The sequence below is a fragment of the Pseudophryne corroboree genome, chromosome 7 (assembly GCF_028390025.1).
Source record: "Pseudophryne corroboree isolate aPseCor3 chromosome 7, aPseCor3.hap2, whole genome shotgun sequence".
Classification (NCBI taxonomy): domain Eukaryota; kingdom Metazoa; phylum Chordata; class Amphibia; order Anura; family Myobatrachidae; genus Pseudophryne; species Pseudophryne corroboree.
In genome coordinates, this window is record NC_086450.1 from 42,556,370 (window position 1) to 42,572,516 (window position 16,147).

Genomic DNA, 16,147 nt, shown 5'->3' on the forward strand with positions numbered 1-16,147 from the left:
CAGCCCCCATAGATTTCTGTGGGGAGTGTGAAACTGAGAAATACACCGGGCCCTGATAGGCTTAGCTTTTCTCGGAACTTGTCAACTGATTTCTAACACCATCTATGGTAACGAACGTTCTGCATGTGCAATTCAGTGACCGCACAGGCACCTTTATCAAGCCAGGTCCAAACCCGGAAGTAAAGTGACAGTTTTATTTAGTCAATTCACATTGCGGTGTGTTCCTGCATGAAAATATTGATACATTGCTCCGGAAAATTATATCGGGTTGGGTACGGGATCCCCGCGCTTACCATGCTGGCCTGGCGGTCAGAAGACCAACAGCAGCATGCTGATGGTCAGGATCCCAACACCCAGCGGGTATGTATACTAATCCTCTCCCCATACTACCATAACCCTTCCTACATGCATCCTAACCCTAACCACCCCCCCGCCCCACCCCCACAGCCTAAACCTAACCACTCCCCTTTAGTGCCTAACCCTAGCCCACCCTTCTTAGTGCTTAACCCTAACCCTTCCCCTTAGTGCCTAACCTTAACCCTCCCCCTGCAGCCTAACCTTAACCACCCCCCTTTAGTGCCTAACCGTAGCCCACCCTTCTTAGTGCTTAACCCTAACCCTTCCCCTTAGTGCCTAACCTTAACCCTTCCCCTGCAGCCTAACCTTAACCAGCCCCCATCCACCACCCACAGCCTAACCTTAACCTATATGCGGTGATTTGAAATTATACTCATCATGGCAAAAGACATGTACAATCTTAGGACCCTAGTAGATAATTGTGGTGTGGTTATTACAGATGATAAGGTGGTTAAGACCTAATAATTACATGGCATGGTGGCGGTATTAAAAAAAGAGCACAAAGAGTGCGAGGCACTCCATAGTGCATAAACGTTTTTATTACATTAAACAGTGCCACCAGTCTATGCCGTACTTGCCGATATTGCTGGATGGCGTACAGGGGGGCGTGTCCGGTAGTGAGGGGGTGTGTTCTGGGTGTGGCGGCATAAAAACGTCATTGTGCTCCACTACCCACCTATTCAGTGCCGAGGAAACAGGCACTGGAGAGCGGGGGGCGAAGCTACGATGACGCGATTCAGCACGAATCGCATCACCGGGTCTCCCTCAGACCGCCCATTAGTGCTCTGATGTTGGCGGCCAAGTGGGCGGTGCGGGAGTTAGCGGACGATGCGGGACACTTGCTGACCTTTCCGGGAGTCTGGAAGCACCACCTAATTTTTGGGAGCCTCCCAGCAATTCCGGGAGGGTAGGCAAGTATGGCCTATGCCCATACCAGATATATTAGGACAGCAGAAGACTGTAGATATTTGCTGCGGTTCCTCTATTTCTGATTGCAATATTAGCTCCCATAGGATTCTGGGAAACTGGCAAATGTACCAGGCTCTGATGAGCAGGGCCGTCTTTTCGTATGGGCTCAATGGGCTCTTGCCCAAGGGCCCCAGGTGTCACAACTGAGGGCCTGAGCTGACGGGAGGCAGCCTCAGTTGTAGGGGCTGAGATGTACCGGAACCTGGGAGGTTGTATCAGACCCCTGGACATGTAAGTAACATGAAGAAGAACCGCCCGAAGGCGTGACCACGACAACTTGAATAAAAGTCAATGATGTTTATTTATGACAAACTCCATGCATCACAGTAGCAGTAAAAGAAACATAAAAGTCAGCAAAGAATAAATACAGTTCCTGGGAACTACAGGGTGGCAGGAGCCACAGGGCACTGGTAGTGTGAGATAGTTCTTATAATCTTCTAGATGGAAAGTCCTTACCAGGCCCGACTGTAGCAATGGAGATAACCCAGGATTGTACCAGCTGGTGTTCCAGGAAAAGCTGGGCTGCTGTAGATAAAACGGCTGCTGTGGATACTGGCTGGAACCAGACTGTTGTTGGCACGGAGTGGATACTGGCTGGAACCAGTTAAATAATAAATGAACTTGGGAGCGATGAAATATGAGCTGAAGTTAGGAGTTTGAGAGCGGTGAAATTATAATACCGGTGGAGAGTGGTAAACTGTAGAAAGGACACCGGCCCTTTAAGAGAAGCTGTACTCTGCTGGAAGCTGGGCTGGAAGCAGGTAATGTTGTAGCTGGAAACAGATGAATCCAAAATGGATCGGAGAGTCAGGCTACACCGCAGGTGGAATGCTGGTGCGGGTCTCTATGGTGGAAGTCTTGAGACAGGAGCTGGAACCTGGAAGACAATCACAGGAGAGAGACAAACAGGAACTAGGTTTGACAACCAAAGCACTGACGCCTTCCTTGCTCAGGCACAGTGTATTTATACCTGCAGCAAGGAAGGGATTGGCTAGGCAATTATGCAGATTATCAATACTGAGAACAGATTGGTGGAAATGATCAGCTGACAGAATCCAAGATGGCTGCGCCCATGCAGACACTTGGAGGGAAGTTTGGTTTGTAATCCATGTGGTAATGAAAACAGTAATGGCGGCGCCGGCCACCGGAGACAGGAGGCGCCAAGCTGACAGGTGCACATCCAACCACGCGGACACAGCGGAGGCCGCGGCTGACGTAATCGCCACTCAGACACTCTGCATGCAGAAGCTCAGGGACGGCGGCGGAGGCCGCGGGAGACGCCATGCCAGGTGTAATATGGCGTTTACTGTGACCGCGTCTCAGAGTGACAGGAGAGGATACAGGAATGTAAACATCAGGATAACAGATGGGATCCGGTCCTGGAGCGCTGAGCCAACCTTAGGAGGCATCTGATGGGTAAGAAATGGCGTCCAGATACCCGGATCGTGACAGCACCCCCCCCCCCTTTAGGAGTGGCCCCAGGACACTTCTTTGGCTTTTGAGGAAACTTGGAATGGAATCTCCGGACCAAGGCAGGAGCATGGACATCAGAAGCATTGGTCCATGAACGTTCCTCAGGGCCATAACCCTTCCAGTCAATAAGATATTGTAGTTGACCGTAACGGTGACGTGAGTCCAGGATCTTGGCTACTTCATACTCAACGCCTCGTTGAGTTTGGACTTACGGAGTTGGAGGAAGTGAGGAATGAAACCGATTCAAGATCAGCGGTTTCAACAGGGAAACATGGAATGTCCTGGGTATTTTTAAGAAGGGAGGCAACTGGAGTCTGTAAGCAACAGGATTGATGACTTGTTCAATCTTGAAAGGACCGATATAGCGAGGTGCAAACTTCATACTGGGAACTCTTAACCTCAAGTTCTTCGTGGATAACCATACCCGATCACCCACCTTGAGAGCAGGAACTGCTCGACGCTTCTTATCCGCAAACTTCTTGTACCTGAACGATGCCTTGAGCAGAGCTGATCGTACGCTCTTCCAGATATTGGCAAACTGATGCAAGGTGATATCCACTGCGGGAACAGAAGTTGCTGGAAGTGGTTGGAACTCAGGGACTTTAGGGTGGAATCCAAAGTTAGTGAAGAATGGTGTTGAAGCAGATGAAGAATGATACTGGTTGTTATGACAGAACTCGGCCCAGGGAAGTAATTGAACCCAGTCATCTTGAGAGGAGGACACATAGATGCGGAGGAAGGCCTCCAAGTCCTGATTCACCCTCTCGGTTTGACCATTGGTCTGAGGATGGTAAGCCATGGAAAACTTTAGCTTGACTTGGAGGACTTGACATAAACTTCGCCAGAATTTGGCTGTGAATTGAACTCCTCGATCTGAGATAATTTCTTCAGGAAGACCGTGGAGTCGGAAGATCTCTTGTATGAATACTTGAGCCAACTTGGAAGCTGACGGAAGACCGGTGAGAGGAATGAAGTGTGCCATCTTGGTGAACCGGTCAACTACCACCCAGATGGTATTGAACTTGTTGCACATGGGTAAATCTGTAATAAAATCCATCGACAAATGGGTCCAAGGTCGACGGGGAACAGATAGTGGAACCAGTTGCCCCGCAGGCGACTGGCGGGATACCTTATGTTGAGCACACTTTGGGCAAGATGCAATAAACTCCAAGACGTCCTTTTTCAGAGTTGGCCACCAATAGGACCTAGAGATAAACTCCAGGGTTTTTTGGATACCTGTATGTCCGGCAAAACGGGAAGCATGGGCCCAATGCATGAGCTTCTTCCTTAGCATCGGTTTCACAAAACTTTTCCCTGATGGGGGCGTAGAGTCCATCCCTACCGTGGAGAATGCCAACGGATTTATAATAGGATGCTTGTCTGAAGACTCTGACTCATTTTCTTGCTCCCATGAGCGGGAAAGGGCATCGGCCTTGCGATTCTGAGAGCCCGGACAGAACTGGAGTTTAAAGTCGAACCTGGAAAAGAAAAGTGCCCATCTGGCCTGACGAGGGTTGAGACATTGTGCGCCTTTCAGATATAAAAGGTTCTTGTGGTCTGTAAGTATGGTGATTGAATGGGAAGCTCCCTCCAACAGATACCTCCACTCTTCTAGAGCGAGCTTGATGGCTAGCAACTCCTGGTCGCCAATGGCATAGTTGCGCTCAGCTGGGGAGAACTTCCGGGAGAAGAAACTGCAAGGGTGTAAATGGCCATCTTTAGCCCTCTGAGATAACACCGCTCCTACTCCAACGGAGGAGGCATCCACCTCTAAGATGAAAGGAGAGTCGATGTCAGGCTGTTTCAGAACAGGCGCAGAGATGAACCTTTGTTTTAACAGATGAAATGCTTGCATGGCTTCTTCAGACCACTTGGACGGGTTAGCACCCTTCTTAGTGAAAGCAGTAATAGGCGCCACAATGGTGGAAAAGTCTCGTATAAACTTTCGGTAATAGTTGGCGAACCCTAAGAACCTCTGGACCCCTTTGAGGGTTAAGGGTACCGGCCAATTTTGGATTGCTTGTAGTTTCTCAGGATCCATCTCTAGTCCGGAACCGGACACAATGTACCCTAGAAACGGAATGGACTTGACTTCAAAGACGCATTTCTCTAATTTGCAATAGAGATGATTGACACGGAGACGGGACAGAACCTCTTTAACCCAAAAACGATGTTCCTCTAAATCGTTGGCAAAAATGAGGATATCGTCTAGATAGACCACGACATGACGGTATAGAATGTCTCTGAAGATCTCATTGACAAAATGCTGGAAGACAGCTGGAGCATTGCTCAATCCGAAGGGCATGACGAGGTACTCATAATGTCCGTCACGGGTGTTAAAGGCGGTCTTCCACTCGTCACCCTCACGGATCCGGATGAGATTGTATGCACCTCTCAAGTCCAGCTTTGTAAAGATGGTAGCTCCGCTAACTCTGTCAAAGAGCTCAGTAATCAGGGGTAAAGGATAACGGTTCTTGATGGTAATGTCGTTCAAACCTCTGTAGTCGATGCACAGCCGCAGACCACCATCTTTCTTTTTTACAAAAAAGAAGCCTGCGCCGGCTGGAGAAGAAGAAGGTCGAATGAACCCCTTTGCTAGGTTCTCTTTAATGTATTCCTCCATAGAATGCGTCTCAGGCAGAGACAACGGATAAGTTCGGCCTCGAGGTGGAACCTTCCCTGGAACGAGATCAATCGGGCAGTCCCATTCTCTATGAGGAGGAAGGATATCAGCAGAAGCTTTACTGAACACATCGTGAAATCTTGATATGGAGGAGGTGGAACATCAGACGACCTGGGGGAGGAAGAACAGACAGGCAATACTTTAAACAAACATGTCTCAGCACAGGAGGAACCCCATGCCAGGATTTGCGTAGTCGTCCAATCAATTGTAGGATTGTGAAGACGGAGCCATGGAAGGCCCAGGACCACAGGATGTGTGGCTCTTGGAATCACTAAAAAAGAAATAAGTTCGGAATGAAGAACTCCCACTCTCAGACGAACTGGTAGAGTCCTTAAAGAAATAACTGCATCAAAAATTTTGCTGCCATCCACGGCAGTTAAAGAAATGGACGAAGGAAGTCTCTCGGTGGGTAGGGACCACCGTTTAACATAGGCTTCGGTAATAAAGTTCCCAGCTGCTCCGGAATCAAGGAGGGCAATGACGTTCCGATAACGTTGAGCAACTTGAAGCGAGACTGGGAGATTACAATCTTGAGGAGATGGAGAGGAGATCATTACTCCTAGCCGGCCCTCTCCTTGGCGAGCTAGGATTTGGAGTTTCCCGGACGTTTGGGACAGGCATTAATGGTGTGAGACGGAGCTGCACAATAAAGACAGAGAGACTCGGAGAGACGTCTTCGGCGCTCAGCAGGAGTTAAACGGGAACGGCCAATTTGCATGGGCTCATCTTTAGTTGGTGAAAGTTGGCGAGGAGGAGGAGCAGAAGATTTTGGAGCAGATGATCTTCCACGCTCAGTTGCTCTCTCTCTGAAACGTAAATCAACTTTCGTGCAGAGTGAGATTAGCTCATCTAACTTAGAGGGTAAGTCTCTGGTAGCTAACTCATCTTTAATACGCTCAGATAAGCCATGCCAGAATGCAGCATACAGGGCCTCGTCGTTCCATGCCAGTTCGGATGCCAGGATCTGGAACTGTATCAGATATTGTCCTACAGTACATGACCCCTGGCGTAAACGGAGAATCTCGGATGAAGCTGAGGTTACCCGGCCTGGCTCGTCGAAGATGCGCCTGAATGTTGAGACGAATGCAGTGTAAGAAGATAGCAGGGTGTCGGACCTCTCCCATAACGGTGATGCCCAATCAAGGGCTGAGCCACTGAGAAGAGAAATAATGTAGGCAATTTTTGTACGGCCACTAGGAAAATTGCCAGGTTGTAGCTCAAACTGAATCTCACACTGGTTGAGAAATCCCCTGCAGAATCTTGGAGATCCGTCAAATTTTGCTGGCGTTGGAAGATGAAGACGTGGAGCAGAAATGGGTAAGGTGGGTGGGGTTATAACTGGAGTGACTGTGGTTGACGCACCAGAAGCGCCTGATCCACGGAGAGTTGTCTGAATCCCATCCAGCCGAGTAGAGAGATCCTGGAGACAGCGGATGATGTGGCCCTGTGCAGCCTCCTGATGTTCTAGTCGGGCTGCCAGTTCTTGCATCGGCCTGGCCGCTTGATCCTGGTCTCCGGCTGGATTCATTAGGTCAGTGCTTACTGTCACAACTGAGGGCCTGAGCTGACGGGAGGCAGCCTCAGTTGTAGGGGCTGAGATGTACCGGAACCTGGGAGGTTGTATCAGACCCCTGGACATGTAAGTAACATGAAGAAGAACCGCCCGAAGGCGTGACTACGACAACTTGAATAAAAGTCAATGATGTTTATTTATGACAAACTCCATGCATCACAGTAGCAGTAAAAGAAACATAAAAGTCAGCAAAGAATAAATACAGTTCCTGGGAACTACAGGGTGGCAGGAGCCACAGGGCACTGGTAGTGTGAGATAGTTCTTATAATCTTCTAGATGGAAAGTCCTTACCAGGCCCGACTGTAGCAATGGAGATAACCCAGGATTGTACCAGCTGGTGTTCCAGGAAAAGCTGGGCTGCTGTAGATAAAACGGCTGCTGTGGATACTGGCTGGAACCAGACTGTTGTTGGCACGGAGTGGATACTGGCTGGAACCAGTTAAATAATAAATGAACTTGGGAGCAATGAAATATGAGCTGAAGTTAGGAGTTTGAGAGCGGTGAAATTATAATACCGGTGGAGAGTGGTAAACTGTAGAAAGGACACCGGCCCTTTAAGAGAAGCTGTACTCTGCTGGAAGCTGGGCTGGAAGCAGGTAATGTTGTAGCTGGAAACAGATGAATCCAAAATGGATCGGAGAGTCAGGCTACACCGCAGGTGGAATGCTGGTGCGGGTCTCTATGGTGGAAGTCTTGAGACAGGAGCTGGAACCTGGAAGACAATCACAGGAGAGAGACAAACAGGAACTAGGTTTGACAACCAAAGCACTGACGCCTTCCTTGCTCAGGCACAGTGTATTTATACCTGCAGCAAGGAAGGGATTGGCTAGGCAATTATGCAGATTATCAATACTGAGAACAGATTGGTGGAAATGATCAGCTGACAGAATCCAAGATGGCTGCGCCCATGCAGACACTTGGAGGGAAGTTTGGTTTGTAATCCATGTGGTAATGAAAACAGTAATGGCGGCGCCGGCCACCGGAGACAGGAGGCGCCAAGCTGACAGGTGCACATCCAACCACGCGGACACAGAGGAGGCCGCGGCTGACGTAATCGCCACTCAGACACTCTGCATGCAGAAGCTCAGGGACGGCGGCGGAGGCCGCGGGAGACGCCATGCCAGGTGTAATATGGCGTTTACTGTGACCGCGTCTCAGAGTGACAGGAGAGGATACAGGAATGTAAACATCAGGATAACAGATGGGATCCGGTCCTGGAGCGCTGAGCCAACCTTAGGAGGCATCTGATGGGTAAGAAATGGCGTCCAGATACCCGGATCGTGACACCAGGAGTATAAGGGCCCTAGGCTGATAGCTGAGGGCAGTGGCGTAGCTAGAAATTGTTCTCCCCAAAGGCAAAAAATCCTTCGGTGCCCCCCCCCCCATACCCCCCGTAATTGGCACTAGCAAAGGTAGAAAAATGCGCGCGCCGCAGGCGCGCTCCGGCAAAAAGGGGGTGTCGCTTTGTCAAAATGGGCGTGGCTTTGCGTGGAGGGCGTGGCATTGCAGGAAAAGACTACCTTATACCCCAGTTTTGCAACCTGCACGCCCAGACGTTGGCCACCACAGGAAAGAAAAATAATCCTGATTCATGCCCCTTACATTATTTGTCATTTTTCCTCCTTATAGTAATGCCCAGTATACATTATTCCACATACTGCAATGGCCCTTAGACATTATTCCACACACAATAATGCACATGACACAATATGCACACACTGTAATGCCCCAGACACATTATGCCACACACCGTAATGCCTGTGACACATTATGACAGGAATCGCAATGCCCGTTATACATTATGCTACACACTGCAATGCCCCTGATACATTATAGCACATACAATGTCTGTGACACAGTATGACACACACCACAATGATCCTGAGACATTATACCACATACCACAATGCCCGTGATATAGTATACAACACACCGTAATGCCTGATACATTATGACACACACCGTAATGCCCATTACACATTAAGTTCTACAATAAGGCTTCTAATTACTTTTAAATTACCTGCTCGTTGCCAGGGGTTTCATGCTCTTGGTTCCATGCACGGTGCCAGGGATTTTCATGCTCAGGGTGTCATGCTCGTTGTCAGGGGTTTCATGCACTGGGTGTCATGCTCGTTGCTAGGGGGTAGTGCTTGTTGCTAGGGCCATGCTCCCAGTGCCACATATGCCCCCAGTGCCAGATATTCCCCCACAGTGCCAGGTATATGCCCCTAGTGCCAGATATTCCCCCACAGTGCCAGGTACATGCCCCCAGTGCCACATATACCCCCCCCCCAGTGCCACATATGCCCCCTCAGTGCCTGCTCCCCCCAGTGCCAAATATTCCCCCACAGTGCCACATATGCCCCCTCAGTGCCTGCTCCCCCCAGTGCCAAATATTCCCCCACAGTGCCAGGTATATGCCCCCAGTGCCAGATATTCCCCCACAGTGCCAGGTATATGCCTCCAGTGCCAGATCTTCCCCCCACAGTGCCATGTATATGCCCCCAGTGCCAGATCTGCCCCCACAGTGCCAGGTATATACCCCCAGTGCCAGATCTGCCCCCACAGTGCCAGGTATATGCCCCCAGTGCCAGATATTCCCCCACAGTGCCAGGTATATGCCTCCAGTGCCAGATCTTCCCCCCACAGTGCCATGTATATGCCCCCCAGTGCCAGATCTGCCCCCACAGTGCCAGGTATATGCCCCCAGTGCCAGATCTGCCCCCACAGTGCCAGGTATATGCCCCCAGTGCCAGATCTGCCCCCACAGTGCCAGGTATATGCCCCCAGTGCCAGATCTTCCCCCCACAGTGCCAGGTATATGCCCCCAGTGCCAGATCTGCCCCCCACAGTGCCAGGTATATGCCCCCAGTGCCAGATCTTTCCCCCCCCCACAGTGCCAGGTATATGCCCCCAGTGCCAGATCTGCCCCCCACAGTGCCAGGTATATGCCCCCAGTGCCAGATCTTCCCCCCACAGTGCCAGGTATATGCCCCCAGTGCCAGATCTGCCCCCCACAGTGCCAGGTATATGCCCCAGTGCCAGATCTGCCCCCCACAGTGCCAGGTATATGCCCCAAGTGCCATATCTTCCCCCCACAGTGCCAGGTATATGCCCCCAGTGCCAGGTATATGCCCACAGTGCCAGGTATATGCCCCAAGTGCCTGCTCTCCCCCCCCCCATGTGTTGGAGGGACACGGAGCGCATCGCGCGTCTCTCCTGCGTCCCTCCTGGCTCTCCCCCCGGCTGGTCTAATAAAGGAAGTGCCGGTTCGTGAGCCAATCAGAGCTCACGAACGGCACTTCTTTAGACCGGCCGGGGGAGAGCCAGGGAGGGACACAGGAGAGACGTGCGATGTGCGTTCCGTGTTCCTCCAACACAGCAGGGAGGGAGAGGAGACTGCAGATTGACATGCGGACGCTCGTCCGCATGTCAATCTGTTCTAAGTCAGTGGCGCCCCCGCAGCCCCTCGCCCCCAAGCCACCGCGAGGACTGCGGGGGCAGTAGTTACGCCACTGGCTGAGGGTCCACTCTTTCCAGGGGTACCAGATTTTTGAAAATCGGCCCTGGGGAACCGGAGATATCTGACTTGAAAGCAGTGGTCCCCATCCAAGCCTGTTAAGTGCTCTTCCCAGCCAGATATCTCAGGTTCTGTCTGACTTAGAGTTTTTTGAGGGTATACTCCAAAAGCTGTGACTCTCCACTTTTGGTGGATACTGTCAGCTTGTGTCTACTATGCCCAGAACCAGAGATATCAGCCTTCAAGCAGCTGGTCCCTGCTCCAGCACCAGACGCCTAATATGCAGTTTTATATTTTCGTTGGTGAATTGCTCTGGCTCCTAAGCTCTGATCCCTAAGTCTCCAGAACCTTCTGAAAGGTGGGACTCTCCAGTTCCTCATACCATTAAAAGCTAAGAAGTGTATTTTCAGGAACTTGAGATATCTGCAGTCAAGCAAGCTGCACTCCCACCAGAAAATTATGAATATTAAGCCCACTCCACTATACACCCCTCCCCTGCGTATTAAACCCTGCCCCACCACCCTGGAAGTCATGTACCAGGGCTTCTTCATTCAACCCAATGCCCCCTTCTACAGTTTAGCCCCATTTGTGCAGTATATGAGTAATTAGCAGAAATTACTGCTCAAGGTCCTACATGCTGAGCGGTAGATAGAACACCCCCTACCGCCCGCGGGACATCAAATCTGCCGCTGATAGCACCCCCCACCCCTAACACTGGAGGATGGATAGGGGCCCCAGTGCATTGTTGTGCCCAGGGGCCTACACTGCTGTTAAGATGGCTCTGCTGATGAGGTCTGTGTAGAAACGTGTTAGGGCGTGGCCTAATGTCGCGACGACGCTATTCTGGACTCCATAATTACGCCGGCTGCCTTTTAGGGCTCGGTTCCGTAAAGTAATGTATGCTGTGAATTCCCCATGAGAAAGGTGCTTTATTGTGTCATGTAAAATGCGCTGTCATAGGCGTCACTGTCAGTGGTAGCACAGGCCCAACGCTGGCGACACACAGGAGCACCAGTAAAATGGTTCGTCTGCCTGATGGGGAGTTTTTTCTCGCAGTGCATGGCCCACATTATATACTGATCAGATGACACAATAAGAAGGAATGTATGAACAGATGAAAATTGACCGACAATACAATGTTGCAAATCAATGGAATGTATAATCATTATTCAGAATATCTCTTATTAAAATAAAATACGATCACTTACCCAAACTGGTGGAGAGAATTGCAGCGTGCATGAACAGGGAAATAATACACCAGGACATTTCCTAAAATATAAGTACAATGAATTAGGACATTGCCTATAATATAGAGGTCAGCTGTTTCGGTTGTTTTAGAGTCACAGGTTATTGTTATAATAAAAGGATGCAACTAAGGATGGACATCGGTGGGTTATCCATTGATGGTCACCATTGATGGATAACCTCAATGGTATGAAACAGGGACGTGCAGTGAGCTAAATAGCTCAGAAAGCACTGGCTAGCACCAGAGCCAAATTTACACACAATATATGAGCCAAAACATACATCTGGGAATTATACACAGGTGCAGCAGTATAAACTCCTGGAAATTTTGTGAGTTTTGATTAGAGATGTGTGAAAAGGATACACAGGTGAGGCACTGCCTCATCTGCCATAGACTTTTTACTCCAGAGTTTTGGCTATAAAAATTATTAGAATAATGCAAAGAAGATATTTCAGCCATATTCTTTGTATTTTTCATATACTTTATGCAGTCAAAACTCCGGAACAAACGTTAGTATGACAGGAAAGGCTCTGCCTCACCTACCTCACCCCACCGCACGTCACTGGTATGAAACCATCTGCAAGGTAACCATCAATGGTTTCACCCACTGATCGGCACTCTGCTTTAGTGTGCAGTGATATACAGGCCAATCAGAGCCCCGGGGGTGGGGCTTTGGGGGTGCCGAGGTGTAGAGCTAGGCTCTGTGTCCCAACACCTTGGAGGAAAACGGGAAAAAAATTGATAGCTCCGTATCATCAGTGGCAGGAAAACTATCTTGTTCTCCCCCATCGATGGTAAAAGACGTTGCCATTGATCAGAGACCATCAATTATTTAAAATCATCAGTGGTTGATGGCCATCCCTAGATGTACCTTGGGGGTCATTCCGAGTTGATCGCTCGCTAGCAGTTTTTAGCAGCCGTGCAAACGCTAAGCCGCCGCCCACTGGGAGTGTATTTTAGCTTAGCAGAAGTACAAACGGTTGTATTGCAGAGCGCCTGCAAAAAAATTTTGTGTAGTTTCAAAGTAGCTCAAAACCTACTCAGCGCTTGCGATCACTTCAGACTATTCAGTTCCGGATTTGACGTCACACACCCGCCCAGCCACGCCTGCATTTTCCCTGGCACACCTGCGTTTTTCTGAACGCTCCCTGAAAAAGGTCAGTTGCCACCCAGAAACGCCCACTTCATGTCAATCACTCTGCAGCAACCAGTGCGACTGAAATGCATCGCTATACCCTGTGCAAAACTGCATCGTTCGTTGTGCCTGTACCTTGCGCGTGCGCATTGCGCCACATACGCATGCGCAGAACTGCTGTTTTTTAGCCTGATCGCTGTGCTGTGAACAAATGCAGCTAGTGATCAACTTGGAATGACCCCCTATATACTGTGAGATACTGACATATCACACTGTTCATAAAGGTATGGGGGTCATTCCGAGTTGTTCGCTAGTTATTTTTTTGTCGCAACGGAGCGAATAGTCGCTAATGCGCATGCGCAATGTCCGCAGTGCGACTGCGCCAAGTAAATTTGCTATGTAGTTAGGAATTTTACTCACGGCATTACGAGGTTTTTTCTTCGTTCTGATGATCGGAATGTGATTGACAGGAAGTGGGTGTTTCTGGGCGGAAACTGGCCGTTTTATGGGTGTGTGCGAAAAAACGCTACCGTTTCTGGGAAAAACGCGGGAGTGGCTGGAGAAACGGAGGAGTGTCTGGGCGAACGCTGGGTGTGTTTGTGACGTCAAACCAGGAACGAAACTGACTGAACTGATTGCAGATGCCGAGTAAGTCTGGAGCTACTCAGAAACTGCTAAGTAGTGTCTATTCGCAATTCTGCTAATCTTTCGTTCGCAATTTTGATAAGCTAAGATTCACTCCCAGTAGGCGGCAGCTTAGCGTGTGCAATGCTGCTAAAAGCAGCTTGCGAGCGAACAACTCGGAATGACCACCATAGAAAGAACAAAAACATAGTATTATTAGCAAACCAAAAAAGTTAGCAATTGGGCAAAACTAGGACATGACACGGGGCAGCAGGCTGCGGCAGCAGATTTTTTTAAAGTAGTAGTCTCAGCGGGGATCCAGAGGTAAGCGCTCCCCGCACAGGGGGTGCGTGTGTGGGAAGCGCTTACCCAAATCTAACTTTCTCTGCACATGTTACATCTGCCCAGGGGCGCCCCTGCGCAGATGCAACGTGCAGAGAGAGTTAGATTTGGGTGGGTTATTTTGTTTCTGTGCAGGGTAAATACTGGCTGCTTTATTTTTACACTGCAATTAAGATTTCAGTTTGAACACATCCCACCCAAATCTACTCTCTCTGCACATGTTACATCTGCCCTACCTGCAGTGCAGCATGATTTTGCCCATTAGTGTGCTTTTTTTGGTTTGCTAACAAACCTGAATAAGGCCTAGTGGGGCAGATGTATTAAGCCTGGAGAAGGGATAAAGAAGTGATAAGTGCAAGGTGATAACACACCAGCCAATCAGCTCCTGTCATTTTTCATGTTTTTTGGTTTGCTAACATGAGGATACTAATGAACAACAGGAGAATGCCCAAATATACTGTGATTGCAAATACTCCAATACTATTACATTTAGGTCCTGATTTAGGTCAGAGCCGTGCGCAATCCCGCATAGGTGAGTGATTTTTGCTACGGTGCATGTACGGAAATCTATACAAGCTCCTACAGTGCATGCGTTACGCAGAGTGAGTGCACAAAAGAGCTGATGCGATGGAGACGCTTGTATTCATAAATGATTCAGAAAATTGATGGGCGTTCCTGAGCGGTGACAGGGAGGTGGTTAGCGCACGGCGTGGAGATGGCCGCATTATGGGAGTGTCACTAGCGTGTCAGTGATAGTGGTTGCGTACACAGACGCTCAAAGGCCATACACGGACAGAGAAACTGCTGCTGCCATAAGGGTGGGGCAAGTTTCGACGGTGCAACCGATGAGGCATGAAACGGTATTTTAGCACCCATGGAATCTTGAGAGTGGGCGCCACAGTCCATGCACTTTTCGGACACACGGATGTACGCCAGGGAAGGGATTTGTAGCAGTGTATGCATAAAGTTCCAGGCGAGCGACCGCCAATTCATGCAGCCGCGTGTCCGTCCACCACTGAATCAGCTCCTTTAGCCCCTTTCACATCTCCAATGCTGGATCTCACCTGGGAATTGGAAATGGGTCCTTCCCGGGTGGAATCCGGCATTGGAGCCTAAGCGCTGGCTTCCCGACCCGGCAATATGCCAGTTCAGTTGCCATAGCGGCGGAGGGCGGAGCCGGCAGAGGCGTTGCTGGGAGATGAGCTCATCTCCAAACCGCCGCTCCCTATGTAGTAAACGGGTTCCGGGTCGCATTGACCCGGGAGCCCGTTCACGCTGCCACTGACCCGGTATTCAACCCAAGAATAACCCTTCTTATAACCCAGGTTGAATTACCGGGGGGGGGGGGAGGAAAGAGCATTTAAGGTTTATGAAAGCATCCCACCCAATATCTCAGTACATGGGAGAAATATCAGCCATCTATTAAAAAATAATTAAACAGCAAATTATCTTGCACCAGCAATCTGCTCTTCCTGATGCGTCCCAGGCAGCGAACGGCTTCCGCATGTGCTGCACAGCAGCCTCAATGGCTAATTAGGTGGGTGTAGTATAGAATATCTACAGCGTCTAGGTCAACAGTCAATTTGTTGACTCCAAACGGTCGACATGCATTAGGTCAGGAGGTACTAAAAGCCGACAGGTACAAAAGACGACAGATGAAATGTTGACAGTGGTGAAGGTCAACAGGTACAAAGGTCAAAATTTTCAAAAAGTCAAAGTGACAAAGATTGACACAGAAATGGTCGACACAATGTTTTTTCAGGTATTTGGGTGAAATGTTGTATTTTTCGTCAGTGGTATCCACCATCAGTAAAAACGTGTACCCTCACCGGCTTGCTTCGCTGGCCACGCTTCGAGCAAGGTGGCCCGCCCCGCTTCACTCGCAACAGGTTATTATTCCCAATTGTAGTCCACGTGGATAGTAAATCAAGCAAATGTTGGTAAAACATGTAAAATCCACCCAAAAAAGTGTCGACCATTTGTGCGTCGACCATGGCCATGTCAACCATTTGGCCATGTCAACCGTTTGTACCTGTCGGCCATATGGTGTAGACCTAGTTACTGTCGACCTATTATCTGGATAATTAGGCGTGCCAACAAAGGAGAATTGAAGCGTCTACGGAGGACTGACACACCGTGCAGATCTTATCTTTGCTTCCTGCGAGCATAACTTATACTGGGTTGTTTTTGCACTGTGTGTGTTTCAGACTTTATATAACGCACGG

The 16,147-nt window shown here is 49.5% G+C and overlaps 1 protein-coding gene across 2 annotated transcripts in view; it reads right to left on the reverse strand.

The window, feature by feature from the left end:
- ITGB2 (integrin subunit beta 2) overlaps positions 1-16,147 on the reverse strand; it is a 146,120-nt gene that overhangs the window by 90,201 nt on the left and 39,772 nt on the right. For both annotated transcript variants that reach the window (XM_063933084.1, XM_063933083.1), the window contains exon 2: positions 11,784-11,844. In XM_063933084.1, the coding sequence (XP_063789154.1) occupies positions 11,784-11,841 (58 nt within the window). In that variant the 5' untranslated portion in view covers positions 11,842-11,844. The remainder of the gene's footprint in view (positions 1-11,783; positions 11,845-16,147) is intronic.